General features: G+C 35.3%; 1 protein-coding gene across 2 annotated transcripts in view; it reads left to right on the top strand.

Moving 5' to 3' along the window:
• LUZP2 (leucine zipper protein 2) overlaps positions 1-25,348 on the top strand; it is a 457,455-nt gene extending 432,107 nt beyond the window's left edge. For both annotated transcript variants that reach the window (XM_039216414.1, XM_039216415.1), the window contains exons 11-12: positions 23,129-23,215; positions 23,973-25,348. In XM_039216414.1, coding sequence (XP_039072345.1) covers positions 23,129-23,215; positions 23,973-24,077 — 192 coding nt within the window. In that variant the 3' untranslated portion in view covers positions 24,078-25,348. The remainder of the gene's footprint in view (positions 1-23,128; positions 23,216-23,972) is intronic.
• Positions 25,349-27,921: the final 2,573 nt, after the last annotated feature.

The following is a 27,921-nucleotide window of genomic DNA, read 5'->3' as shown; positions in this document are numbered from 1 at the left end:
GACTAGAGAGTAGAGTGCAGACAGTGATGGGATCTATGCAAAAAAGGATAATTTGGGACTTAAATGTGAGAGATACTGGATTCTCATGCTAAGGAGTTTGGTTTGAATTAAGGTTGTAGTTCAGGTTTTCAGATATCTGCATCTAATTAAGTTATGCGACCATAGAGTTAATTTTAAGGAGTGTGTTTTTATTTCTTGGTTTATTTTCTTAAAACTACCAAAACAATTTTGCCACATAAGACTGTACACTTAAAACTGGGTTATATCTTAATTATATATATGAATTTTTTAAAAAAGAGGAAAAGAATCTTGGAAGCAGCACCCTTATGACTCATGCTCAGGCTTGATCCTTCAAGGTACTGCTTTGAGCTCTTACATTAGGAGGAATTCAATTGCTTTATTCCTTCCTCTATACTGACACATGTGTGCCTTGAACAAACCATTCGTGTAATGAGGTGTCCAAAGCATCTAGGAAGACAAAGAACAGGGCTCATTAAGCTTAACAAACAAATAAAATGTTCCCATTGGAGACAAAGCCACAAAGTCCTATGTATTTTGCTAAGGCTCCCCAAAACAGCATTCTGGTCTACTTTTCTTATCAAGAGTGAGACCTGCCCAGAATTGTAAATTGTTTTTTGTTGTTTTGTTTGTTTGTTTGTTTGTTTCACTTTCCTAGTTTTATTGTCCTTTTTTGGTCACAGGTAATTCTTTTCCCTTCAATAAGTCCCATAAGCAGCTACTACCTTGTTGCAGGTCCCAATCTGGGTCCCTTCAAAAATCTGCCTCCACCTGTCCCAAGGTGAATGATCTCTCTCTAACCTGATCTCAGTCTGGATTTTAGTCTTGGAGTTTCTACTTCCAGGAAGCTACACTTTGTAGTGCGGAGAGTACTCAATATTCATAGGCTATAGACTCAATTACATTTAAAAGCTGTGAGAGTAATATACATGAGCGAAATCTACCAGACATAAGCCATAGGAATTAGTGGGACTACTGTGAACATCAATTGTTAAGTTTTAGACCCACAGTTCTTAGCTGCCCTCACAATGGTATCACCTCAAGAGTTATAAAATACTGATGCCCAGCATCGACATCTGAAATATTAACTCAACATCTTGGTATGTAGGGGTCTAGACATTAGTTATATTTATTTTTTCAATTACTCCAGTGATTCTAATGTGCAATCCAGTTTTACTACCAATGTATTTCGCATATAAATGACCATAAACATCATGTGGAAGGCTGTTAAAAATTAAGATTCTGAGAAATTCTTCAGGAAATTTTAAATGAATAGGACTAAATGTAACCTATTTTGGGGTGTTTCAGTTTCTGTTTTTTTACATTGCATTACATTTTTTACATTGCATTACATTTTTTACATTGCATTACCTGGCAGCCCTCTTCCCAATCTAGGTGATTCTGAAGCAGATGGACTATGAGCTGTAATTTGAAAAACCTTGGTTTAGATAACACATCATCCCTTTAATATGTTGTTTAATAATGGATTCTCTGCTTCTCCTATTGTGTTATATTTACCTTCTAAAGAGGGAAGTGCTTAAATAAGGCTCTCTGATTTACATGATGAAGGACTGTGGTGTACCTTTTGAGAGTGGGTAGGAGAGATCCATCTGCAAACCCTTCATTTATTATGTAACCATGCGCTGAAGTAGGACCAGTACTGATGTAAGACTGTGCAATTGAGCGGGAAGCTGATGTGTGATTTCATCCATTGCTAAGGTCTCCATGAAAAATCTAGTGAACCGTCATCACCCAAGCTACAGTAACCAGAGTAAGATTAGTCTTACACATGGAGAGCTCTATAGTTCCTTTCCAAGGATTCCCCAATGCTTGAGACTTCTTCAGCCTTACAGAAAGAAAGTAGGGAGACCTTTGGATCTATGAAAACTACTGTTACTCAGCCCTTCTGTAATCACCCAGAATATTCTTATTTGTGTTGAACATCATGAAATGCGGTTGCTGCCATGTTAATACTGCAACATGAAAATACCTTCAACTTGACTCTATGAGGCTGGAGACTCAGCCCCAATTTGGGCTGCTTTAATTTAATGTCTAAATGGGGCGCCTGGGTGGCTTAGTCGGTTAAGCGTCCGACTTTTGTTTAGGTCATGATCTCACGGTTCGTGGGTTCGGGCCCCGCGTCAGGCTCTGTGCTGACTGCCAGCTCAGAGCCTGGAGCCTGTTTCAGTCTGTGACTCCCTCTCTCTCTGACCCTCCCCTGCTCATGCTGTCTCTCTCTCTCTCTCTCTCTCTCCTAGAAATAAATAAAAACATTAAAAAAAATTTTAATTTAATGTCTAAATGTGGTATCCAAACATAATTTCATAAAGTAAAAGCCAAATAAAGGTATCCTTTCCTGGGAAAGGGATTAGTGTATTTTCTTTTGAAGGAAAAATAGTTATATTTGGCAGAATTATGGCCTCCTTATTTGTCAGAGACCAGCTCCAGCCAGGGTCCAGCAGTCCCTGAAGGATGGACGGTGTCGGCGAGGGAGGGGTGAGAGAGGCCCGAGAGTCTTTCTGGTCACCAGGCAGGCATCTCTGCCCTGACTAGATCTCTATTTTATAAGTGTTTGGGGGATAGCACAGAAGTGGCATTTGCCTTAGCCAATGATTTCTGATAACAAACTTCTTTGATACGTAAGAATTTCTCAGAACATAGATTTGTAGTAGACTTCTGCATAACCTTTATCAATAGTGAGATAGGTGATTTATCCTATGGGGAAGAAGGTATCTTTAGCATATCAGACAATGTTTTTAGCATAAAAGGGTGAAGTTACTTCTCTGTGGGCAGGGGTCAAACAGGTCTTCCAGGAAACACCTTTGCTCCCTTAATCACAAAAGAAGTTCCTTAATAGGTTCCTTCACAGGGAGCAATCAGCATATTCAAGGCCAGACTAAGCCACTCCAAATACTTGATAACAAATGCCTTGGGGGAGGTGGCTAGTGCTCCAAGCAGAAACAATTGGGTGGGAGTGGATATCTGCCCTTAACTCTAAATTAGGCTTTTTGTCTCAGGGCTAGACTCAAGCCCCCTTTATTATGTAAGTCTTGGACCTGCAAGGCCCTTAGGAAGAGCCTTTTAACAATCATCCACAATGTTTTCATCTGAAATCTCTTTGGAAAAGGCAGGGACAAGCCTTTCCTTATGAGTAATCTGTGTGGGGAATATCGATATGATCTGGAATATTGTGAGGCCTGGTCAATACCAGCAGCCTCATTTCCAACATGAGCCAGTAGTAGCAGAAGGAGATACCAGTTTTCGTTTCTCATGGCAGGAGCTGTGCAAACGCTACCATTTCCTCGCTGTGACTGTCATCCAGTGAGGCCAGTGTGGCTCCCAGCACTTATTATCTTTTTTTTTGGAGATTAAGTATGGTATAAAGTGATGTATATGGGTTGCAAATTAACAAGGAGTGGATTTGTGATGGTTATATGTGTCAGTCAGCATGCCCAGAGAGCTGGGTACAGTACTTCTGGGCATATTGACAGATTGTTCCCAGAAGAGATTAGCCTTGAATTGGTAGACTAAGAGGATTGGGCGGGAATTCTGTAATCCCTTGAGGGCCCACGTAGAACAAAATGATGGAAGAAGGGTGAATTCTTTCTTTCTTGAGTTGGCACATGCATCTTCTTCTGATCGCAGACATCAGAGCTCTTGGATCTTAGGCCTTGCAACTCTGAGACTTAATAGCAGCAGCATCCCCTTGCCTTCCCCAGTTCTCAGGTCTTTGTCCTCAGACTGGCAGTTACATCGTCTCTGAGTAACCCCTAGCACTTGAGAGTTGGATTGAATTATACCACCAGTTTTCCTGATTCTCCAGCCTGCAGAGGGCATTATCATGGCATATCTCAGCCTTCGTAATCGCATGAAACAAGTCCCATAATAAATCCCCTCTTATGTATGGATCTGTATATCCTAGTTTTTCCTCTGGAGAATACTAATACAGTTACATTGCCTTACTAATATCCTGCATATTTTGGATATATTTTGAAATAATTGACATCTACATTCTTATTTAATCAAATATTAGCCAGTGTAACTTAAGTTTTATATAACAAAAGGAAGTAGATGGTAGTTTTTAAGGTAAAATTTCATTTTAGTGGCCTTATTTGGCAAAATTAATGGTTGGTACTTTAGTCCCATTTCTTTTTTTTTTTTTTTTTGTAATTTGTTTTTCTACTCCATGAAATTCAAAAATCTAGAAACTACCAAATAAGGACATTTAAAAAATAATGAAAGTGTGATAAAATAGGAACCTCAATGAGGCTAATAACAGAAATAGTTAAGAAAAGGAAATCAATAGCATCTCAAAATGAGAAATCCATAATACTTTGTTGTTAAGTGAAGATGCGGAAATAAAGATAAAAGTCTAATACACCTCAATTTTCATGTTAATAATGAGGACAATTATATATAAAAATATGAGGAAAATTAATTTTTGTCCATTTACTTGTAAACAGATAAGGTTCATGCTCTCTTAATAGCAAGAATGAACAAAAATATACATTAGAGCTTAGTTATTTATTAAAAAGTATGATAGCTTTTAAGAAACAACTTTATTAAGATATAATTTGCATAGCATACCATCATACATTTTTAAGTGTGTATTTCAATTATTCATGAAATTCATTGAGTTGTACAACCATTACCACAGTCCAGTATTAGAACATTTCCATCTCCCTCCTGAGATCCCCTTGCCTTTTGTATAGTTAATCTGTTCTCAGCCCCGACAAACACTAACCTAGATTTTATCTGTATAAGTTTGTCTTTTTGTAAATCGTATATAAGTTCATCATATAATATATAGTATTTTGCATGCACTTCCTTCACATGGTATAATGACTTTGAGGCTTATCCATATTGTAACATAATATCAGTAGTTTGTTTCTTTTTATTGCTGAATAGGATCCATTGTACGACTATGCTGCATTTTCTTTATGCATTCACCAGTTGATACCTTTTGGATTTGTTCTACTTTCTGGCTATTATGAATAATGACGCTATGAACATTCATATAAACATCATTGTGTGGACATATGTTTTAATTTTTCTTGAGTAGATACCTAGAAATTAAATGGAATATGATATTTTTTCTTGACTTTTTAAGAACCAAATGATTTCCCAAAGTGTCTGCATTGTAAATGCAAAAAATTTGCACTTAGAACCTAATCAGCAAAGTATAGAGTTCCATTTACTCCGCATCTTTGTCACTATTTGTTATTGTCTGAATTTTTCTTAAAAGACAAATTCTAGTGAGTATGAAGTGAAATCTCATTGTAGATTTAATTGTTAATTCCCTAATGGTTAATAATATTGAGCACATTTTCATATACTTATTAGCAACTCATACATTTTCTTCGGTGAAATATGTACTCAATTTTTCCCCCCATAATTTGGTTGTGTTGTTTGTCTTCTTAATGTTGAGTGATAAGCTTTCTTATATATTTTTGATATAAATGCTTTGACAGATATATGATTTAAAAATATTTCTCTCAGTATGTTTTGTATCTTTTCATTTTCTTTTATATACTTAATTATTTTAACAGAGAGAGAGAGAGAGCATGCAAGCAGGGGAGGAGCAGAGAGAGAAAGGGAAAGAGAGAATCCTAAGCAGATTCCATGTTGTCAGAATAAAGCCTGATTCAGGGGTTTATCTCAGGAACCATGAGATCATGACCTAAGCCAAAATCAAGAGTGAGATGCTTAACCAACTGAGCCACCCAGGAACCCCTGACCTTTTCATTTTCTTAATGGGTATCTTTTAAAAAGAAATTAATAGACATTTTTTAGTATGGTTTTAGATTTACAGAATAATTGAGCAATAGTACACAGAGTTCCATATAGCAGCCAGCTATATTTCTGTAATTGACTTACAGTTTAATTTCGTTACAGTCTCATGGTATAGTTTACATTTGTTCAGGTGTGTTTTATGGCCCACAGTGCAGTCTACCTTGGTAAATATCCCATGTGACCTTGAGAAGAATGTGTATTTCTCTTGCTTGATGAAAAATTCTGTAAATGTCGATTAGATCCAGTTGATTTATGATGTTGTTCAGATCAACTGTATTCTTGCAGGTTTTCTGCCTGAGTGATCTATCAATTAGTGATAGAGAGGGTTAGGTCTCCATCTATAATAAAGTATTGGCCTAATTCTATCAAAATTATTTGTTTTTTACTATTAACTTCTATGAGTTCCTTATATATATTGGATATTAACCACTTATCAGGTAACTGGTTTGAAAATATTTCTTCCCCTCCATAGGCTGCCTCTTCATTTGTCTGTCATTCTTTTGCTGTGCAGAAGCTTTTTAGTTTGATGTAGTCCCATTTGTTAATTTTTTCTTTTGTTGCTTGTGCTTTTGATATCATATCCATGAAATCATTGCTGAGACAAATGTCAGTTTTTTTCCCTATGTTTTCTTCTAGGAGTTTTCTATTCAGGGATTACATTTAAATCTTTCATCTCTTTCAAGTTAATTTTTGTGAGTGGTGTGAAATAGGGGTCCAGTTTTTTTATCACAATATAGTTTGAAGTCAGCAAGTATGGTATCTTAATCCTTGTTCTTATTTCTCAAGATAGCTTTGGCTATTTGAGATCTTTTGTTGTTTTATTTGAATTTTAGGATGGCTTTTCCTTTTTGTGTAAAAACTGCAATTGAAATCTTGATAGAAATTGCAATGAATCTATAGATGGCTGTACATAGTATGGAAATTTTAACAGTATTTATTCTTCCAATCCAAGATAACAGAGCATCTGTCCATTTAGTTGTGTCTTCTTCAACTTCCAAAATCTTATAGTTTTAGTGTATAGCTCTGTCATAACCTTGGTTAAATTTCTTCCTAATCCTTTTTTTTGTTTCAGATGCAATTATAAAAGATTGTTTTCCTTATTTCCTTTTTTTCCATGTTACATTCTTTTCAAGTTTTTATTTAAATTCCAATTAGTTAACACACAGTGTAATATTAATTTCAGGTATAGAATTTAGTGATTCATCACTTACATACAACACGCAGTGCGCATCACAACAGCTGCCCTCCTTACTGCCTGTCACCCATTTAACCCATCCCCATACCCACCCTCCTCTCCCTCAGTTTGTTCTCTGTAGTTAAGAGTCTGTTTTCTGGTTTGCCTCTTTTCCCCCCTCTATATTCACCTGCTTTGTTTCTGAGATTCCACATATAAGTTAAATCATATTGTATTTGTCTTTCTCTGACTGACTTATTTCACTTAACATAATACCCTGCAGTTCCAATCATGTTGTTACAAATGGCAAGATTTCATTCTTTTTCATCACTGAGTAGTATTTCATTGCATTGTATGTATATATACATATCATATCTTCTTTATCCAGTCTTCAGTCAATGGAAATTTGGGCTCCTTCCATAATTTTCCTATTGTTGATACTGCTGCAGTGAACATTGGGGTGCATATATCCCTTCAAATCAGTATTTTTGTGTCCTTTGGGTAAATACCTAGTAGTACAATTGGTGGATCATAGGGTAGTTCTATTTTTAATTTTTTGAGGAACCTTCATATTGTTTTCCAGAGTGACTGCACCAGTTTGCATTCCCACCAACTGTGTAAGAGGATTTCCCTTTCTCTGCATCCTTGCCAACACCTATTGTTTCAGTGTTAATTTTAGCCATTCTGACAGGTGTGATGCAATTGCAATTTAGATTTGTATTTCCCTGATGATGAGTGATGTGTTGAGCATTTTTTCATGTCTGTTAGCCATCTGGATGCCTTCTTGGAAAAATGTCTATTCATGTCTTCTGCCCATTTCTTAACTGGATTACTTGTTTTTTAGATGTTGACTTTGAGAAGTTCTTTTTTTTTTTTTTTTTAAGTGTATTTTGCGGGTGGGGTAGAGAAAGAGGGAGAGAGAGAGAGAGGATCCTAAGCAGTCTCCACACTGTCAGTTCAGAGCCCCATTGGGGCCCTTAAACTCAGGAATCATGACATCATCACCTGAGCCGAAGTCAGACGCTTAACTAACTGAGCCACCCAGATACTCCGGGTTTGATAAGCTCTTTATAGATATTGGGTACTAACCATTTTTCATATATATCATCTGCAAATATGTTCTCCCATTTTGATGGTTGTCTTTTACTTCTGTTGATTGTTTCCTATGCTGTGTAGATGCTTTTTATCTTGATGAATTCCTAATAATTCATTTTTCTTTTGTTTCCCTTGCCTCTAGAAACATGTCTACTATGAAGTTGTTACAGGGGTGCCTGGGTGGCTTAGGTGGTTAAGATTCTGACTCTTGCTTTTGACCTGGGTCATGATACCATGATCTCAGAGTCTCAGAGTTCATGAGTTTGAGCCCCACATCAGGCTTTACACTGACAGTGGGATTCTCTCTCTCTCTCTCTCTGCCCCTCAGAGCTCACTCTCTCTGTCTCTCTCTCTCAAAAATAAATAAACTTTAAAAAATTTTTAAAAGAAGAAATTGCTACAGCTGATGTCAAAGAGATTACTGCCTGTGTTCTAGGATTTTGATGGTTTCCTATCTCACATTTAGGTCTTTAATACATTTTTAAGATATTTTTGCATATGGTGTAAGAAGGTGACCCAGTTCATTTTTCTGCATGTTGCTGTCCAGTTTTCCCAACACCATTTGCTGAAGAGACTGTCTTTTTTTCCATTGGATATGCTTTCTTGTTTTGTCGAGGATTAGTTGGCCATATAGTTGTGGGTCCATTTCTGGATTTTCTGTTCTGTTCAACTGATCCATGTGTCTGTTTTTGTGCCAGTACCATACTGTCTTGATCAGTACACCTCTGTAACATAACTTGAAGTCCAGAATTGTGATAGCCTATAGCTTTGCTTTCCTTTTTCAAAATTGGTTTGGCTCTTGGGGTCTTTTGCATATTTCAGGATTGTTTGTTCTAGCTCTGCAAAAAATGCTGGTGGTATTGTGATAGGGATTCCATTAAATTCTTTATTTCCTTTTCAGATAATTCATGGTTAGTGTTCAGAAAGACTACTAATTTTTTTATGTTGGTTTTGTATCCCTCAACTTTACTGAATTTGGGTTTTTTTTAGTTTTAACAAATTTTGGGTAGAGTCTTTAGGATTTCTGTTGTCACCTACATTTCTATCCATGCCACCTACAATTTTCCTACTTCCTTTCTGATTTTGATACTTTTTATTTCTTTTTCTCACTCAATTAAGACTTCCAGTAATATGTTAATTGGAGTTGTAACAGTGGGCACCCTTGTTTTATTCCTGATCTTAAAGGAATATCTTCCAAACTCTCACCATTGAGTATGATTTTATCATGGGCTTGTTATATATGTCTTATTTTGTTGAGGTGTGTCCTTTTCACACAGAACTTGGATTACATGTAGGCAGAGCTGCTGGCTTGACTCTCTGCTTTGGCTCTGTGGCAGGCAGAGTTATGATCCGCCAAGTCCTGAGGGCTGGTTACTGTAAGCTCCATCCCTTCTCCACTTCTGTCTGATCCCTAGCCCTACATATTACACCAGTGATTTCCCCTGAAGCAAGATCTGACTGGGCCTCCCAGGAATCATCCTGCAATGCTTGGGAAGCTGGATGTTTACCTTGCCCTCTCTTTTTTTTTTTTTTACCACTCCCCCCCCACCTCCACCCTACTGGAGAAACCCTCTTGGTGCAGTGCTGTGCTCATCTGGGGGAAGGACAAATGTCATCATCAAATAGCCACTTGTCTTCACTTTCTAATGTAGTCCTTAATCTCTGTAGTCCTGGGATGCTTCAGCCTCATCCCTTGTTCTGGGATTTTTACAGTAGTGTTTTGTCTATGGATAACTGTTACTTGATCTTCTTGTAAGAAGAATTGAAGTCAGCGCCAATGTTGCTGCTTGGAAGACACCACTCAGTGCCTTCAGATTTTTTAGTGAAAGCCAGGCACGGTGTATTGGGTAATGGGAACTGAAGTACACAGTACTTTAGTATGAGGTTATCTGGCTAGGAATTGGGCTGTGATTACTGTTTGTTGTGTCTGTGTATATCAGAGGTGTTAATTTCTGCTAATGTCCTGATGACTTTGGGTTTTCCTAGAACCTTCTTAATTAGAGTCTGAACTTTGAAATTCTTTTAACTGTAATCACATTTTAGCTTTCTATGGTGTGGTGTTGTTGTGTGTGTTAAGAGAAGCATTTTCTAATCCTTTGAGATTTCACACTTAATAAGTTTTCCTACCAGGTAACAGCTCCCTGGGCTTCTACCTCAGGTAAGTTTGTCTGTATTCTGTGTATTTACCTATCTCTCCAGTTTTGGGGGCAATGATCTGTCTGGTGACCTCAATTCTCTGACTGATGTAGGGACATTTATTGGTTATCAGTTTGTTTTTTTCTTATTTTGAGGTAAAGGTGGCAACTTCCACCTGCTTATATATTATATGTTTGAAGGCAAACCAGTAGTCTTGAAGAGTGCATTTTATTTTATTATTTTATTTTATTTTAATTTATTTACTTTAGACAGGGGGGCAAGCAAGAGAGAGGGGCAGAGGGGGAGAGAGAGAGAAAAAAAAGGAGAGAATCTTAAGGAGGCCCCCTACTGCTCAATGCAGGTCTCAATCTTACTACCCTGGGATCATGACCTGAGCTGAAATCAAGAGTCAGATGCTCAAACAACTGAGTCACCCAAGTACCTCTTAAATAGTTTATTTTAAAACACAGAAGTTTTTAATTTCAGTAAAGTCTAGTTTATCACTCTTTCTTTTCTTCATCATGATTATGATTTATCTAAAAATTTAAAAAAAGCCAAGGATATAAAGATTTTCTACATTTTCTTATTGAAAACATTTTTAGTTTTATTTCTTTTGTTTAAATCTATGACCCATTTTGAGTTAATTTTTCTGCATGACATGAAATAAGAATCTATTTTCATTAATTGCAGTTGACCCAGTCTTCACAACAATTTATTGTAATGAATATACTTTCCCTATTAAATTGCTTTGGCACGTTTGTCAAAAATAATTGACTACAAATCTGAATTCATTTCTTAACTTTCAGTTGTTTCATTGACCTATACGTCTTTCCTTAGCCTGTACCATACTGATTTGATTAGTATAGCTTTATGGTAAGTTTGATATTGGGAAGTTAAAGTCCCCTTACTTTGTTGTTTGTTTTCAAGATTGCTCTGGCTGTTTTCAGTACCTTCCATTTCCTTGTTAATGTTACTTTCAGCTTTTCAGTTACAATAAAAAAGCCTGTTGGGATCGTGACACAATTTGCATTGAGCCTATAGATAAATTTGGGGAGAATTGTTATTTTACAATATGGATTCTTTCAGTCTATGAACACTGGGTATCCATCTACTTACATCTTTTAAAATTTCTTTCAGGAATACTTTGTAGATTTTCAGTGTGCAAATCTTACACTTCTTTTGTTTTGTTTTTTTTTATTCCTAATTTTTAAATTTCTTTTGCTGTTATTATGAATGGGGTTGTTTTCTTCATTTCATCCAGATTGTTAATTGCTAGCATTTAGAAATAGGATTGATTTTCGTATATTTATCTTGTAACAAATTAGAGTTTCAAGTGACTGTGAGCTCTGACTCAAACTGTGATGACATTTGCAAAACAACCACATGAAGTTGTAATGTTGATTTCAAGTAATTATGATGCTATATCCAGAATAAGAGAGAGAAATCTCTTATCTGATTTCGCTTATCAGTGTAGACTGATAAAATATATTCTATTCTAGAAAGACATTGCTAAGTTCAACAGTGACAAATCGAGTGTGTCTAGTATAAAGCTTGAGGGGAAAGACTCCAGTGGAAATTCAGTATGTAATATTGATTGGTTTCGTTTCTGTTTCAACTTGATGCGTAACCATAACTATTTAACTCCTTGAGGCTCATCTTCCTCCTCTGACAAAGAGAGAGAAGCATTGCTTATCTTACATAACTTGTTAAAGATTCCAATGAGACAGTTGAGCTTAACACTTAGTTTGTCCAAGACACATAGCAGGTTCTCAATAACTATCACTTTCCATCCCTTTATGCAAAGCTATGCCTTTCACTTAAAACCTCAATAAATATCTTTGAATTGTATGTTTTAATTAATTTCTCTAAATAGAAAACTCAAGAGATAACAAAAGCAACCACAAAAACTACAATGTGAAATAGTGTGTGGTCTTGTTTACTCCAGAGCAGACCAGATGTCGCTGGTAAAAAACAGCTATAAGAAGGATATTTCAGTCAAATGTAAAAATGAACTCTTAATGAAAAGTATATGAATACAGAATTAGCTACAGGAAGAAATAATATATTATGTGATTGAGTAATGAAAAACAACTATTCTGGGATGTATTTGGGAATTGAAGCACTAGTGTGGAGGAAAAGAACTATCATGTGACTATCTCTTTGAATTCTAAAATTCTATGATCATCAGCAATTTCACTGAGAGCTGATGGGAGTGCACGCCATCTCTTAGTAAATAAATAGCGAAAGAGATGCATTTTGATTCCTGTTGGTACACCTGAGACTAAACAGTATAGTAGAGAAAGACTTAAAATCACTGAAAACCTAGATTTGAATACCAACTTTGCTGTTTCCTAACATGTCACTTGGGAAACTGACTTTATAATTCAGATCCCTTTTTTATAAAATGTGGATAGGTGATTTTCAAACCTTTGCATGTCTGAAATACCAGGTCAGCTAGTAAAACTGCTTATAGTAAAGCCCTACTCCCATTGACTATTAATCAGTAGATACAGGGCACAGCCCAGAAATATGTATTGTTTTAATAAACCCACCTACATTTTCTTCTTTCAATATTTACTTATAAACATTTTGAGAAACTTTGATGTTGATTTTTTGCAGATTTGTCATCATAATTATATATGATATCAAATTAAATTTACAGTATTCAGTAGTTTCACAATGTCCTTATTCATTCTAAAAAAGCTCTTCTGCAATTTTAATATTCAAGGTCTCCATAGTTTCTATGGTCAGGGTTCCAAACTAGGAATTAGAGATGATGCATTTTCTTTATTTTTAATTTTTAAATTATTTTAATTAATTTTTGAGAGAGAGAAAAAAGCTCTAGCAGGAGAGAGGAGCAGAGGGAAAGAGAGAGAATCTTAAGCAGGCTCCAAGCCCAGCGCAGAGCCCAACACAGGGATTGAACCCATGACTCTGGAATCGTGACCTGAGCCACAATCAAGAGTCAGATGCTCAACCAGGGTGCCCCAAGACCGTATATCTTCTCATGTATCTTTGTGGTTTCATTCCATTTCCTGTCCTATGTAAGCCAGAAAAGGTCACCTAGGAAAATGGCCTCCTATTCTTTCGCCTTTATTATTATTATTATTTATTTTTTTTAGTAGATTTAGGAAACTTGAACTAGATCACTAACACGTTAGCAGCATATTGGTCTATCAGTTTGGCGATGTTCAAATTATTTTGAAAAGGACTTTGTTTAAATGATAACTTTGGAGACACATGGAGAAAGCAAAGGATGTACTTGTTCCATCTCATTCGCCTCAAATTTGCAAATGCATCTCATATTGTTAAAGCATATCAAGAATGAAAGACATCGAACATTCAATTTTAATTTTTACTTAGGAATTAAGACTTGGTGCTAATGCAAATGTGTTTCATAATATTTCTGACTCCTATACATAGCAAACATTTAATTTTTCTTAATGTGCTGAGGCAATGAAAAGCACAATGGCTTCTATCTAGCACTGAAAGCAACAGCTCTGTTTTTTCCTATTACACCTGCTTGCAAGTCCCTAAACAAAGGGAGTTTATTTAACAGCAAAGGATTGTCTGGGGAAATGAGAGGGGAAAACGTGCAGAAAATAAATCCTAGAGGTGTGAATGGAAAAATGATGCCAGCATTTTCATGCTAACACTATTCTGACAGAGATTTAAGAAATCCTAGTTTACTATTATAACCAATACCCATTGTGTAGTATGTGATGGGCCTGATGAGTTGTTGCCAGATGGTTGGCTAATAAAATTTTCTGGGCAAGTCCTGCCCTGCTGTAATTGGGCTTAGAGCCTACACACCATTGTCATTCTGCACTATATTTCATCAGACATCTATAGAGGTTCGCTTCATACAAGGCATTTTTTATAGTGCTACTGTGGTTCCTTCAAGAAGGAATAGACACACCTCCAGATAATGTAGAAAATGCAAATAATTTTGTCTTCAGAACAATTTTCTGCTTTGCGCATTAGATACAAGTCTCCATGTTTGCCCTACTTTAACATCAATTTAAAGTATGCAAGAAGGTGGACTTAAGAATGAGTTCTTATCAGAAATTGTATAGAAACTATAATAACAATGGCTAATTTATTAATCTGATAAATACAAATAACCAATAAATATGCTGATATTTATTATAACAATATTGACCAAACAGTGATGTGCACATAAAGCTTAATCTGGTCAATAATTTCTTGACTGAAGACATAGAATGGCTTTCTCCTCTTGCTTCCCATAGGTTTATACATGCATTTTATCCTATATCACAGTCCATCTGCATATTGATTATTTGTACAAAGTTCTCATTTTGCATCACATAATAAGCAATTTGAAGACAATAACTATAAAAATATTGGTATTTCCTTCAGGACTGAGCAAAATGCTCATCCTAGCAGATGCATATTAATACTTCTCCAAAGCTTCCAAAATTATGAAATTAGGGCTATAGTTTCCAAAAGTTTAATTATTTCATATGGAGTACTAAATACAGTGCTAAAATATCACCCTGTATCAAATTATTTCATACAGAAAGATTACATTACAGAAAAATTTAGCCAAAATGAATTCATATTTTTAAGTAACTTGGTATTTAATTCCATTTTATTCTTCTTTATAATATTTGAAAAATCATTCTTTTTAGCCTCCAACCTGTCCCATATTTTATTTAAATATGCAGAATCAACTGGACTTTTGTACCTGCCAGAGATATTTTTTGTTAGTAGAATTTCAGGCTGCCCAGTTACACATTTGTATTTATTATTTTGAGTTCTTTTAATAGTTTAGAGAAAGATCACAAGAGATATAACTAATCTCTCTTGTGACATAGAACCAAGTGTTTAATACCAGTAACAAAGTTATAGTGATTAGCAGGATCAGAGATGTAAACTCAAAGAAGATTTTAAAGGAATTTCTGATAAGTCATTCCATCTACTGTAATTCTTAAATATTATTCCCTATTTCTGAGAGAAGGAATAGAGTGTAATTTAAAATAACCAAAATGCAAAAGAAGGCATTTTCCTTCCGTAGGCTTTTCAGTGATGCTTAATTCAGTCATAGAGCTCACTGTGAGTTTTGGTAAATTAACATTTGTTAAGAAGAGCCATGGGGTGTCAGATGGTGGCAGCCATGGTTCAAGAAAGATCTCAAGGCAAGAGAAAGCGAAATAGAGAACTTCATTAGTCCCAAGTTTTGGAGGAGGTACAATGCATTGGTCACTGGGGCAATGGGGAAGTCAGGGCAGGATACTGGCAGAGAGAGGGTAGCAGAACCTGAAGTACATGATTTCTTTTTAGGATTAGTAGGTAGAGTGCTTTGGGGATCCTGAGCTAGACCTGATTGGTCAACACAAACCAAACGGAGCAGGAGTCTTGGTAAGTTCCGAGGAAGTAGGGAGAGAAGCAAAAAGGGGGAAGGAACTAGGAGAGACATATATTTATCTCCAGGGCTTTGGGGAGCTTATATCAGGAATTTACACTTGTGACTCCACTGCCTGTTACCTAGGACAGCACTCCAGGAGGGGCCGGTGTCAGTTCCAAGCCCCAGCAGAGCCTTCTCCACACAAAATGGACACTAAGGCAGCAATAGTATGGATATTTAGCTAAACTCCTAAAAGTGCTCTTTTAAAAAGATAATTCTAAATATGACTTTATTTTCACAACTTCTAAATGGGATGTTTGCATTGAAGCCAAAGATGTGCCTGTATCATAATGAAAATATTTTGAGGCAACTAAATCCCTAAGTTAATTAGTTAGATTGATCTGATGAGTCTGTATTGAGGAGGAGGAAAGAAAACCCACAAAGGATAAAAGCATCCTCCAAGGCTAAGGCTATCTAGGAAGAATGAGAAGTTGGTGAATAAGGTGTTTTTCCTGCCCTATTAAGTCATAAACAGAAAACAATGAGAGAGGATGAGACAGGAAGGACCACAGATGGGTGGGGGGTAGGTAATGGCAACAGATCCTTTGGCAACATCAAGATTGTCTAATGACATGGATAAGTGTGTTGATACCACGGTGGTAAAATTAAAGTGACTGAATATCAGTGTTTCTGTCCTCATAGGATCCAAATATTTTTTGACCAAAGGGAGACCTTTTGATTGAAGAAAGAAGAAGCTGAGGCTGGGAAAGGAAGGAGAGAAACAAAACTAACTGAGCACCTAATATGGGCAAGATATGGGCAAGATACTCCATCAGGAACCATTATATATTTCTAATTTAATCTAACTCTTCCCAGGGCATGTGGGTGGTTCAGTCAGTTAAGCATCCGACTCTTGATTTTGGCTCAGGTCATGATCTCATGACTCCTGGGATCAAGCCCTGCAGTAAGCTCTGTGCTGGCAGTGCACAAAGCAGAGCCTGCTTGGAATTTTCTCTCTCCCTATCTCTCTGCCCCTCCCCTGCTCGTGATCTCTCTCCTTCCATCTCTCTCTCTCTCTCTCTCTCTCTCTCTGTCTCTCCCAAAATAAATAAATGCATTTTTTTAAAAAAAATTTAAAAAACTTTAACCTGACTCTTCCAACAACCCTCTCAGGTAGGTGTTATTTTGCCAACCTTAAAGATAAGGCATCAGAACCTCAAGAAGATGAAGTAACTTTTCCAAGTCCATACAGTTAATAAGGGCTAAAGGAATTCTAACATAGGATGGGCGAACTCATCACTCCATTCACCCAGCTGAGTTACCTACCTTATCTTATTTTGCACTGATGTCAATTCTGAATGGCAGCACTATTATCCACAATTTACAAATGAAGAAAAAGTGAGGTTAAGTTGGTAATTTTCAAATGCCATTCCACTGGCAAGTGTTAGCCTGTGATGAGGTTTTCAACAGTACAAAGATGTAGAAAATTGACATTGAATAAAGAGTCAAGTAACAAAATATTACTGCATTTTCCCTGAATCAGTCAATCTCTCTCCATCTCTCTACCTCTACATCTCTCTCTTTTTTTTTTTTCCGTCTGCCTCTCAAGAATAATTTCTTTTGACCCTGGATCCTTTATATATTTGGAATATTAAAGTATTCTCTTTTCTCTGAAACATTATTGAAATACAAGTGTGTGTTTGTTTGTTGCTTTGTTTGTTCTAATGTCACAATTTGAAACTGACAATCCCAATGTTTATTGTTGGTGTTTAACTTTATTCTTCTGTAAAATACCAAAGTCCAGAGACCTCAGTGTTCATTAACTTGCCCCTATTATTCCAGATGTGGGATATGGAGTTGGGACTCAAAATTCATTTACACCTGGCTCCAAAGCCTGGTATCTCCACATTAAAGTGAAGTCCCTTATCATTATTAGGAGTTCCCAGCATTACAGTCTTCCTGACATGTTGTGATTGTGTGTTGTGTGATTATTTCCCATGTACAAAGTTAAGTAATTAGCTGGGATTGTCTCAACTGCATAGTTTTGTTGTTACTTTGCTTTTTGGCCATGATATAACATTTTGTCAAATAGCTAGCTGTTCATTGCTCAAAAGCAAAGGAACAAACTGGTTATTCTGGTGGTGTTGATGTATATGTGTATATGTGAGAGAAGTGTAATCATTTTAATAAAGATGTATTCATGGCATATCCCGTATCATAATTTGCAGACCCAGCTGTGCTCCCCGCTAGGTCTCCTGGATAATTAAGTAGGTAAGCTGCATATTGAAGCAGCTGAATTTGTGCATGATTTCCTCATCAGTCTTCATATTTTATCACTTGAATTTCTGGATATAGGTATATTGCTAATCAGGTTAAATTTTACCTAACTGACATGGAATGTTTTTGAAAGCCTGTACTAGCCTTTGATTGTACAATTTTATGCAGTTCTCAAGATTAGTATTGAAACTATTTTGGTCTCTTGAGACAGAAAATAGTTACTTTGTATAATTAATCAATTATTCACCAAAGCTAGTTATATCTGTATCCATTCTTCTGCAAGTGAAATTGCATTTTTTAATCATACGTACATGAAGGAAAATGACGTCTGAACTTTTCCCTTTAGTTCAAGAGAATTTGAGATTCAAATTGGTAGGGAAGGAAGACCTTAAGTTTGTAGACACTGTTCCATCTTAAAATCACATTTTTTAATGAACATATATATTCTCCTCTAGGCAAACTATACATAGAAAATAGTTCTAAAGATGGTTGTAACTCATTGCAAAGTGACAGATCAGCCATGTCCCCAAGAAAAGAAAAAGAAAGATAAAAAGGGAGAAATGAGAGAGAAAGAAGGAGAGGGAAAAAAAGAGAAAGAAGACGGAGGGAGGGAAGGGAGGAGGGAAGGGGTGGAAAAACAGATAAAGAGAGAAACAATTTCAGAGATGGAAAGGCAGACAGCCAGAAAGACAGACATGTGTTATGTGTTATTTTAAAATCAACAAAAATGCTAAAGCACAACAAAATTGTCTGTTTTGGCCTCCCCAATTTTATTGTTGCGCTTTGACATTTGTCAATAGAAAAAGTTTGGAACATTTATTTCTGTCTGTTTTACATGTGCTATCTCTATGATTTTAACTGTATAATTCTGTATTATATATTTTAAGCTTATATATTTTTCATATTAATAAATAGCCCACAAATGTCTTAATGACTATAAAATATTTCATCTGATTTTTAATTAACCAGTTTGTTTATATTCAACTATTATTTTGTTTTCTTTTTCACTACTTTACAAATCCCAAAGTCATACTTCTGAGTGAAAGGTTTTCTTTTTTTATTTTTATTTTTAAATGTGGATTATTCTCTTCAGAGAAAGACAATCCCAAATGAAATATACTGAATCATGAACATGTTTAAAACCACTGTATCTGCCTTATTAAATTATTTTCCAAAATATCTATATTATTTCTGTACCAGCCTTGTAAAACAGAGAAGGCAAGAGAGAGAGCAAGAAAGAGAGAGTGAAGTCCCTTTCGCCATGCTGGAGCCAACAGTAAATGCATAATTTTTGTTTGTTTCCTTGTTTAAAAGAAAAAAAATTTTTAAAATCTTATTATTATAGTGATGATAATTTTTTGGTGTAATAACGTTGTATCATTTTTCTTCAATGTCATTGTATTAATGCAAATGCATCTGAAAGAGTTAATGTAGAAATACTTTTCCTTCCAAACTGTGTGGACCACATATATCATTATATGGACAATTATTTGTTGAAAACATAATATCAGGGAGTCTGCTATGGTATAACAATAGGTATGATTTACTGTGTATCGCGTATCTCATATGTATCAAGTGCTTTGTCCCAGGTGGTTTACAAATCCATTTTTATCTTCATCAACATCATTGCTACTATAATATATTGAGATCTTAGTAATAAGAGGCACTGAGCTAAGCGCTTTAACTCATTTTCTAATGTAATCTTTACAGATCTCTATAGAATAATTTCTACATTTTAAAAAGATGGAAATTTGGATTAAGAAAAGAATGAATAACTTATTGAAGACCACGAAGCTAGGAAGCAGTTGATCTAAGGATTTGATCAGTGGTTAAGCCAGACTTCTTAGACCACAGGCTTAACCACTACCTTATTCTGTGTAGTCATAAAATCTTTTGTATGAAATAGCACTTTCTATTTCTTTCCATGATATACAGTTCAATTCCTGATTGTACCAGAAATAATTAAAAGAATTAAAAGTCAGTAATTATTCTAGGTAGTGTTAGGAAAAGAGACAAAAAAATATCAATATGACAGAAAGTTCTGTATGTGGATTTGTACTTAACAATAGTAATAAAAAGAAAATCTAGGAGTCTGAGTAGTTAACAGCAGAGACTGATTCTCTCCTGCTTCCCTCTTCCTCTTCTGTGCTTGGGACTTACATGACCGTTGATTTGGCCCCATATTTCGTATTTGCAATGTCAATGTCAACTCATAAATTGTTGATTTGTAATCATTAATGATTATAAAATATGAAAAATAGTGGAAGAGGGAGAAAGGAGAGAATGTTATTTGTCAATATTTATGCTGAGTATTTTTGTGCTTTCTCATTTTATCCTCAAAATAATTCTATGAAGAAGTATCTCCATTGAACTGAGACCCAGAGATAAGTAATTTATCACATTGCTTTATCAAGATCACCAATGAATAAACATCAGAGCTAAAATTCAAACCAAAGTCTACTTTACTCCAAAGATTATTGCCCTTAGGAAAAATTACCTTTATACTACAATATTAGAAATGTGTCTTTTTTTTTATTTATTTTCTTGTCTTCCTTAACTCTAATTGTTTGGAACTTTTGGCAATCTGGGTGATGTTAGCAACAAATGTGAGGGAGCCTCAGAAAGAAACTTCCCCTTTATGTTGTCACTAAGTGGATGCCTGCTTTATCAATGACTAGAAAGTTGATAAGATACTTATTAAGGCATGATACCTGCAAGTTATAATTATGCTGCCTCTGAGAAACACTAAGAATTTTATGAACTTCGTCTCATGAAACTTCTACAATGCCTGTGAGGCACAGAAAAAAATAATTTTTAAAGGTAGTGTTCATTATAAGATCAAAGTATCAAAAAAGGTTCAAGCTGTCTTTCAGCCACATAACATTTTCTTTAATGTTGAAATTTAATAAGTTTTCATTGTTCAGATGATCAAAGGCTTGTCTGAAATAGTCAGCCATGCTTGCATTAATGAAAGAATAGACTCTGCTGAAAATTCTATAGTATTTTCAGTGACCTCAAGTGAAGCGCCACACAAGACAGGGTTTTAAGGTCAAATAGATTTGGGGAATGGTTATATTATATACCCTTCTAAGAGATTTATAATGCATATGTGTATTATGAAGAAGCAGACTTCAAATTTAACTGTGCATTTGAATTGTTGGAGTGCTGATTGAAAATGCAAACCCCATTGTCATAGGACTCACTTATCACCCGGGAGCGTCATGTTTTAAAAATCACCTTACATAATTATGTGGACAGGTCATGCAAGACCAGAACTTTAAAAAGTTGCGTATTAAAGGCTTTGAGAAGAACTACTTTAAATACCACTGTTTGATGTTCAAATAAACTTTCCCCTGAACGTGTATGACCTACAAACTCCATTATTCCTAAAACCTATTTTGGGGTATCTTACACTTTGCAGGAAACTGTGCATTAATCATGTTTTTTGGAGCTTGATTTCATACATTTGTTAATTTTTCAAAGGCTGGATGCAAACATAATAAAAACACAAGCGAGTTGTATTATTACAACAAAAATTGAATAGTTACAATATTCTAGGGAAATGTTAGATTCCAGGTCTTAATTCAAACCCATAGAACATTAAAAGAAATGCATTTCTTAGTTTATAAGATTACTCTGTGCATCTCCTTAAAATTCTTTAGAATAAGGTAGTCAAGATTTTGACTAATGATTCCTATTATTATAACTGTTACCTTACTTTCCTACTCTAATAGGCTTATATAGAAGAAGGGGCAGTGTGTAACCATTTTGGAGCTTCAGTTAAATATACCTAAATCCGATTGTATGAAAAAAATCAGGCATTTATTAAAATTCTGAAGGACTGAAATATTTTCATAGCCAATGTTTGTTTTATTCATTTATTATTTATTCAGAGATTTCATATTGACCACTTGTTATCTGCTGGCATCAAGCTGAGTTCTAGAGCTGATAAATGTAGCCTCTGTCTTCAAGGAAATGAGGAGCCAGACATACTTATACATATGAAAACAATCCTAAGTGATATAATTTTTATGTACATTGTGCCTTTAGAGCAGGAAAGTATGACTCAGTCTTTCTAGTAGTGGAAATGACTTTCTAGAAAGGGAATGAGTAGCTGGTTGTCAGGATGTCACAGTGGAGACTTTTATGAAGGTAGGATGACATACGTATGGGTGTGGACTGGTAAAAGACCATGGTGTGAATTCAAATAAAAGAAATATGGTGCAAGAATAGGGAGCATGTAAAAATAACATTACTCTGAAATTCAAATTGGATTAGGTTAAGCCTGCTTTGGAACCTCTTTAGTTATCACCTACTTGATATTTATAGGATGTTAGAGTTTGAGGCCTGCTTCGATCTCCTCCCCCCTGTTAGATCCCAAGGAAACAAACTGAGTTGTTCAAATTCAGAGCTACCTGTGGTCATGGACTATTAAAGTCCTAGGCTTTGTTGTACACATGGAAAGGATTACAGGAAATCACACACACCCCAAAAAAGCATATTCTTACAATAAATAATTTTTGTAGTTACTTTGAAAAAATGTTTAAAATAAAGAGAAAGAAAAAAGGGTGGGTGGAAGAACGAGAGGTATTATGGAAAGAGAAGAGAAGCAGGCAAGGAAGGAAAAAATAAAGGGATGGAGAGAAGGATAGGGCATGAGAGAGAGAGAAGGAAGGGAAATTCAATATTTTAACCTTAGTTAAAATGGAAGTGGAGCCTAATTGGAATACACTGACAGCAACTCTTCTTCAAAACTGTTGAGGTTAAGAAGTAAGATAAGAATTCCTGGTTAGTAAAATCTAAGATCTTCTCTTCCAAAATGTAATCTTTTTTAAAGTACTGAGGCCTTTATTCTACAAAGATTGATGATTATATTGTTTAAATTGCTTCTCGGCTTGCAATATTGATGTTCCTGCAGGCATACAGACCACTGACATATTTAAACCTTAGAGTATAGATGCATCACAGATACAACAGTTTTATAATTCTTTACTTCTGTTTAACTGCTTTTACAAAGAAACAACTTTCCATTGGAATGGAAGTTTATTGTAGTAGCTGACCATCCTAAGTGCCCCTGAGATTCCCGAACAAACTGTGAATGCTTTCTCTCTCCTTGCATCCCACTCAGGTTGCGATGAGTTTATTTTGCCCCTGGCTCGCCCTTCCAGCCTGCATCAAAGGCAAAGAAGGCTTTCAGAGGGAAGAATTCAAAGGAATTTTTCTCTCACCTTCTTCATTTAACTTCACCAATCTATTTTCATTTGCAGCTTTTACAAGAGGGCAGGACCTGTTCAATGAAGCACAATGACAATCCCCCAACCAATGCTACAATAGAGCCAGTGACTACCCCACAGGTAATTTATTTGTTTGCTTGTTTTTGATTATGTCAGGAAGCACTTCTTGAATCCTTGGGGCCCAATGGTTTTCTCTGTGACTATAGCTGAAACAGGGATGTTGTATTTACTAATACAAGAGACTTCCTTTACCTAGTGTCTTTGGACATTTCCTTGACCACTGTGCCTGCAACTAAGTTTTTCGCTTGATCATCTGATATCCTCAGAAGAATAAGGGTGAAGGAGGTACACCCCACCACACACACACACAACCAAGAAACAAATCAAAAATATGCATCTATTCCTTATGCAACAAAAAAAGATAAGAAGAGGATTTGGGGAAGCAGATGAGGGAGAAAGAAGTACATATCTCCAACAAAAACAAATAACAAACAGAATTCAGGAACTTCATTATGAACTTCTTTCTGTACTGTTATTTGATCAAAAATATTATATCATAGCAATTTGTAGGGTTCATTTCACTTAACACAACATTTCCTAACATATGGAATAATCAGAGTTGAATGGTTTGGCCTAAGTTTTCTCAAAATAGTTTTTGAAATACCTTGCCATTTGTCGACAATATTTTTTGTATTTCCGTGAATTAAAAATATGGACATATTTACACTTATCGCATTTGGGTCTAGCATTCTTTTCTGTAGGATATTTGTTGAGATAAAAATTTACATTACTATTCTGTTAAGATTTTAATTTTTCCTTAAATGCGTATTTATTGCAACTATTCTAATTGTTTTTTTTTTCCTGTTGTGTTTGACAGAAATTGCAAATCCTTCCTTGTACTGAATGTGAGGTGAAACAAATCCCGGAAAAACAATTGACCAACTTTGAAGGGAGGGCAACTAGAGAAGAAAAAATACTGTAAATATCAAGAAACTGTGTTAAAAACATACATTTATGATTGTCTTCATACTCTTTTTCAACCACAGGCTTGATGGAAATACTGAGTTTTTAAAGCATGCAACTTTTTCACAATTTTATGTAACTTTATATAGTCTACAAATTTTCCAAAAGATTCCAGGCCAATTATGATCCTTAAGCAATAACCGAATTAAAATGGATATCCACAGTCTTAAATAGTCATTGTCATCAGTAAATTGCCCAGTATAGATTGCTCAATTTTGAACTCAAACACAGAATGACATTTAATTCTTCTGGTTCATTGGCTATCTAGTACTTTCATCACCTAGTTTTGAAAGTAATTGGAAGACGATAAAATGTTATCGACCCTTGACATTCTTAGAATCCAACTTGCAACCATATCATAAAGATTTGTCCACATTGGCCAATGGGAGTCACTTTCTTTAAGGCTGGAATCTGTGTCAACCTGAACATATTGTTTATATGAGGGTGTTATTGCTACACTTCTTATTATTTTGAACCATGTCTAAATAATGTCAAGGCAATTCTTTCAGATTTTTAGTCAGTTTATAGAATTCACAAAGTGTGTTTGGTAGGATGTAGACAAAATATCTGGATGAATGACTAAATTTCTGACATAATTGATGAGATTTTTTTGGCATTCTATAGACACATCCCTACGGTTGTGTGCTGGAATTACTCCAAGTTAGGAATTGAGTTCTTTGAAATGCTTGGCAAGATTTTTTTTTTCTATGAAATTGGGTAGTGGAATGTGGGATGATAAGAGGATTGCAAAACAAAAATATGCAAGCAGATAATTTACATTTAAAAATGGGGATTTCATGAAAGTAAAACAGATATACATAACCAATAAACCCAGATTTGTATATTTTGATAACAAAAGTATTATTAAAACAAGTCAATGGCTGTGATCATCTTTGAAGTTGGGTCTCTACATAGGAATACCGCTAATCAAACAAATGCAGTCCTAAATAATCTGCAGGTATCTCAAAAGCAGCAGGAATTGATACCCAAATCCTGTTTGACTGATAGGATTGATACAGTATCAAACTTAAAGACTCAAGTTAATGAGTTCAATGACACAATTAAGTTGTCTGCACTGAATAGATTCACTTCTGCTGGGTAGATTCATTTTGTAAATGCACAAAATATATAAAACCATTGGTTTTATAGAATGGAATTTCCAAGCCACACTGTGCCCTGGCATGCTGTCTTAAAGGATATTGTTACTTTAAAAAAGAAGAGAAGGAAGAAGGGAGGGAGGGAAGGAGGGAAGGAAGGAAGGAGGGAAGGAGGGAAGGAAGGAAGAAAGGAAGGAAGAAAGGAATGAAGGAAGGAAGGAAGGAAGGAAGGAAGCGGAGAGAGAGAGAGAGAGAGAAAGAAAGAAAGAAGAAAGAAAAGAGAAAGAGAGAAGAAAAGAGGAAGGGGAGGGTAGGAAGAAGGAAGGGAATTTGTAATCAATAGATGGACTTAAATTCTGATGTATAATGCACACCTTTGATCACAGTGACATATTCCAAGAAATTTAGTAATTTGGAAAAATGGCAAATTGTCATAAATAGTGTTAAGTATTACTGCGATATAATCATGTAGCAATTATACTTGTGGAATAATTCAGTGTCATTCATCAGTAGTATTCTAGATTATTTTAGATTCTTCTTGGCTCTCCAAGAAGAAAAGAGGATGTACTTTATAGATGGTCTATTAGAGATTTCAGATGAAGTGACCAGGGCAGAAGAAAAAAATGAAGGTCTAAAGTTCCTACTGACTCCTTAGCCTAAAACTCATTTAATGCTGTGAGATGGAATATTGCTGATTTCTGAGTTCTGTTCCCTACAATTTCCCCACTGCACCTAGAATCCCTAACCTCCCCAAAGGTTTATAGAAGGAAAGTAGATAATTTAGTTTTCATTTAGGTTCACTTCCCCACTCCCACCCTCTGCTCCCACTTCTCTCCTGGACTCTATGGACCCTATAGAAAGTTAATCACCATTTTACCTTAGCACATGTTTTGAGGCATCTTTGGAACTAATGAAAAGAGAATCAAGCTGATATGTTCTGAAACATTTATAAGATGCTGGAAGATAAGAATTCGGCTTACTATGAATCAAATTTAAACAGCTTCATTTGTGAAAATTTCCTGTGCTCTAAATCTCCACTCTAGTGTGTGACAATAATCAATCTGTTTCTCTTAATTACTGACATGATCAAGTGGGCTTTACATAAGCATAATGTGTAGATATTTTTCTTTAAGAATAGATAGTACTATGCATCCTACAGAGTTACTGTGGTATATTCATTGCATTATTTGTTTTAGAACAAAAAAGAATTGCAGCAGAAGTGCTTTATAAATATTTAGAAATATTCTGGGAGTTCCTTTTAATAGTCAAGCACGGAATTTCTTTTTTCTTAGTATGTTATGTGCTTTCGCAGACACATTTTATTTCTCTCAGTTCTTTAATTGCTTTAAAATAGCATCAGAAAGGCTTAAATGCTTTACTTACTTGTGTGGCTTTGTCCATAAAAGAGATGACATTTCTTATTATTTATTTTAGTTAACAGCTACATAAATTGATGTTGTTCTTGAGAAGTTAACATTCCTAGCCTAATTACCCTCATGGGGAAGAGCATATTAACCTAAATGTTCAATTCAGATACTATAACTGTGCCTATAATGGTACATAGTGAAAGATCACTTAACCTTAGCAAAATATGATGGGCTCCTATTGAGAAATTAACATCCTTTCCAATGGAATAACTTGTTTTAATATAGGTACTAACAAAACTAACAAAAACATATTTCTCTAGTTATTTTTAAATACTAATCAATGCTATATATTCAAAGTTAGGAATTTGTTTCAGACTTTGTTGTTTCCTTTTATATGCATTAACTATGTCAATTGGGCGAATGCCTAAAATGTGTAAGACCTAACTGAATGCTGACTATGTCTATCCAATGCCAACCTGCTCAGAAACAAAGTGAATAATTCAGTAACTCATCTAGATGTGGTTTTCTGTGTGATCTTAATTCTCCGACTACTAACTATACTAGATGGCTAACTTTTTTTCATTTTTAGGCAGATATTTAGCATTATAGTGTTATTTCAGACACAATTCTGTTTCATAAAATATACTGGATTACAAGTCTAAGACAGTTATATGAGAAGCAGACCTTTACTGTTTTACACTACAATGTGGATAGCTGGATTAAAACAATTATTGTGAACTTGGCTGTAATGGAATCTTATTTTTATAGCTCAGGTACTGTAATTAAAACTAATTGCAAGCAGAGGCTGAAATTATTATTGACATCATAGAGTAAAGTGAGCTGGCCAGACCTGGAGAGTTATGAAAACATATACTTGTTTACTTAGGGGGCATTTTTGTAGTCATGTGTACAGTCTTCAATTTCCCCAAACTATTTGTTGGATTATGTTACATAATATTAATGGTCAATGATGAAGAATAAAAACTACTGAAAGATGGCCTATTTTTGCTCAATAAAGATTTGTTACCAAGACTGCAATGTATATCCTCCTACATAAGCTAATTGAAAAAGCAAATATTAACATTAAAAATAGTACTTGCTTCTGTGTATTAAGAGCTAAGGAACTTTGTGAAATATCACCCCGGGAATATCTTCAATCTCTTCTTTGCCAATGTCACAGAAATCCTTCATTTCATATAGAGGTATTTTGTCTTGTTTTGTTTTGTTTAATAGAGTTTCATGATGGCAACGATTTTTGTCTTTTTGTTTGCAAATGAGTTTCGAGTGCTTAGAACTAGCTTCCTCCTAAAAGGTGCCCAAACGTTTGTTGAATGAATTA

The sequence above is a fragment of the Hyaena hyaena genome, unplaced genomic scaffold (assembly GCF_003009895.1).
Source record: "Hyaena hyaena isolate Hyena2069 unplaced genomic scaffold, ASM300989v1 scaffold_630, whole genome shotgun sequence".
Classification (NCBI taxonomy): domain Eukaryota; kingdom Metazoa; phylum Chordata; class Mammalia; order Carnivora; family Hyaenidae; genus Hyaena; species Hyaena hyaena.
The sequence above is the reverse complement of the archived record's forward strand: the minus strand, read 5'-3'. Positions and strand labels throughout refer to the sequence as shown.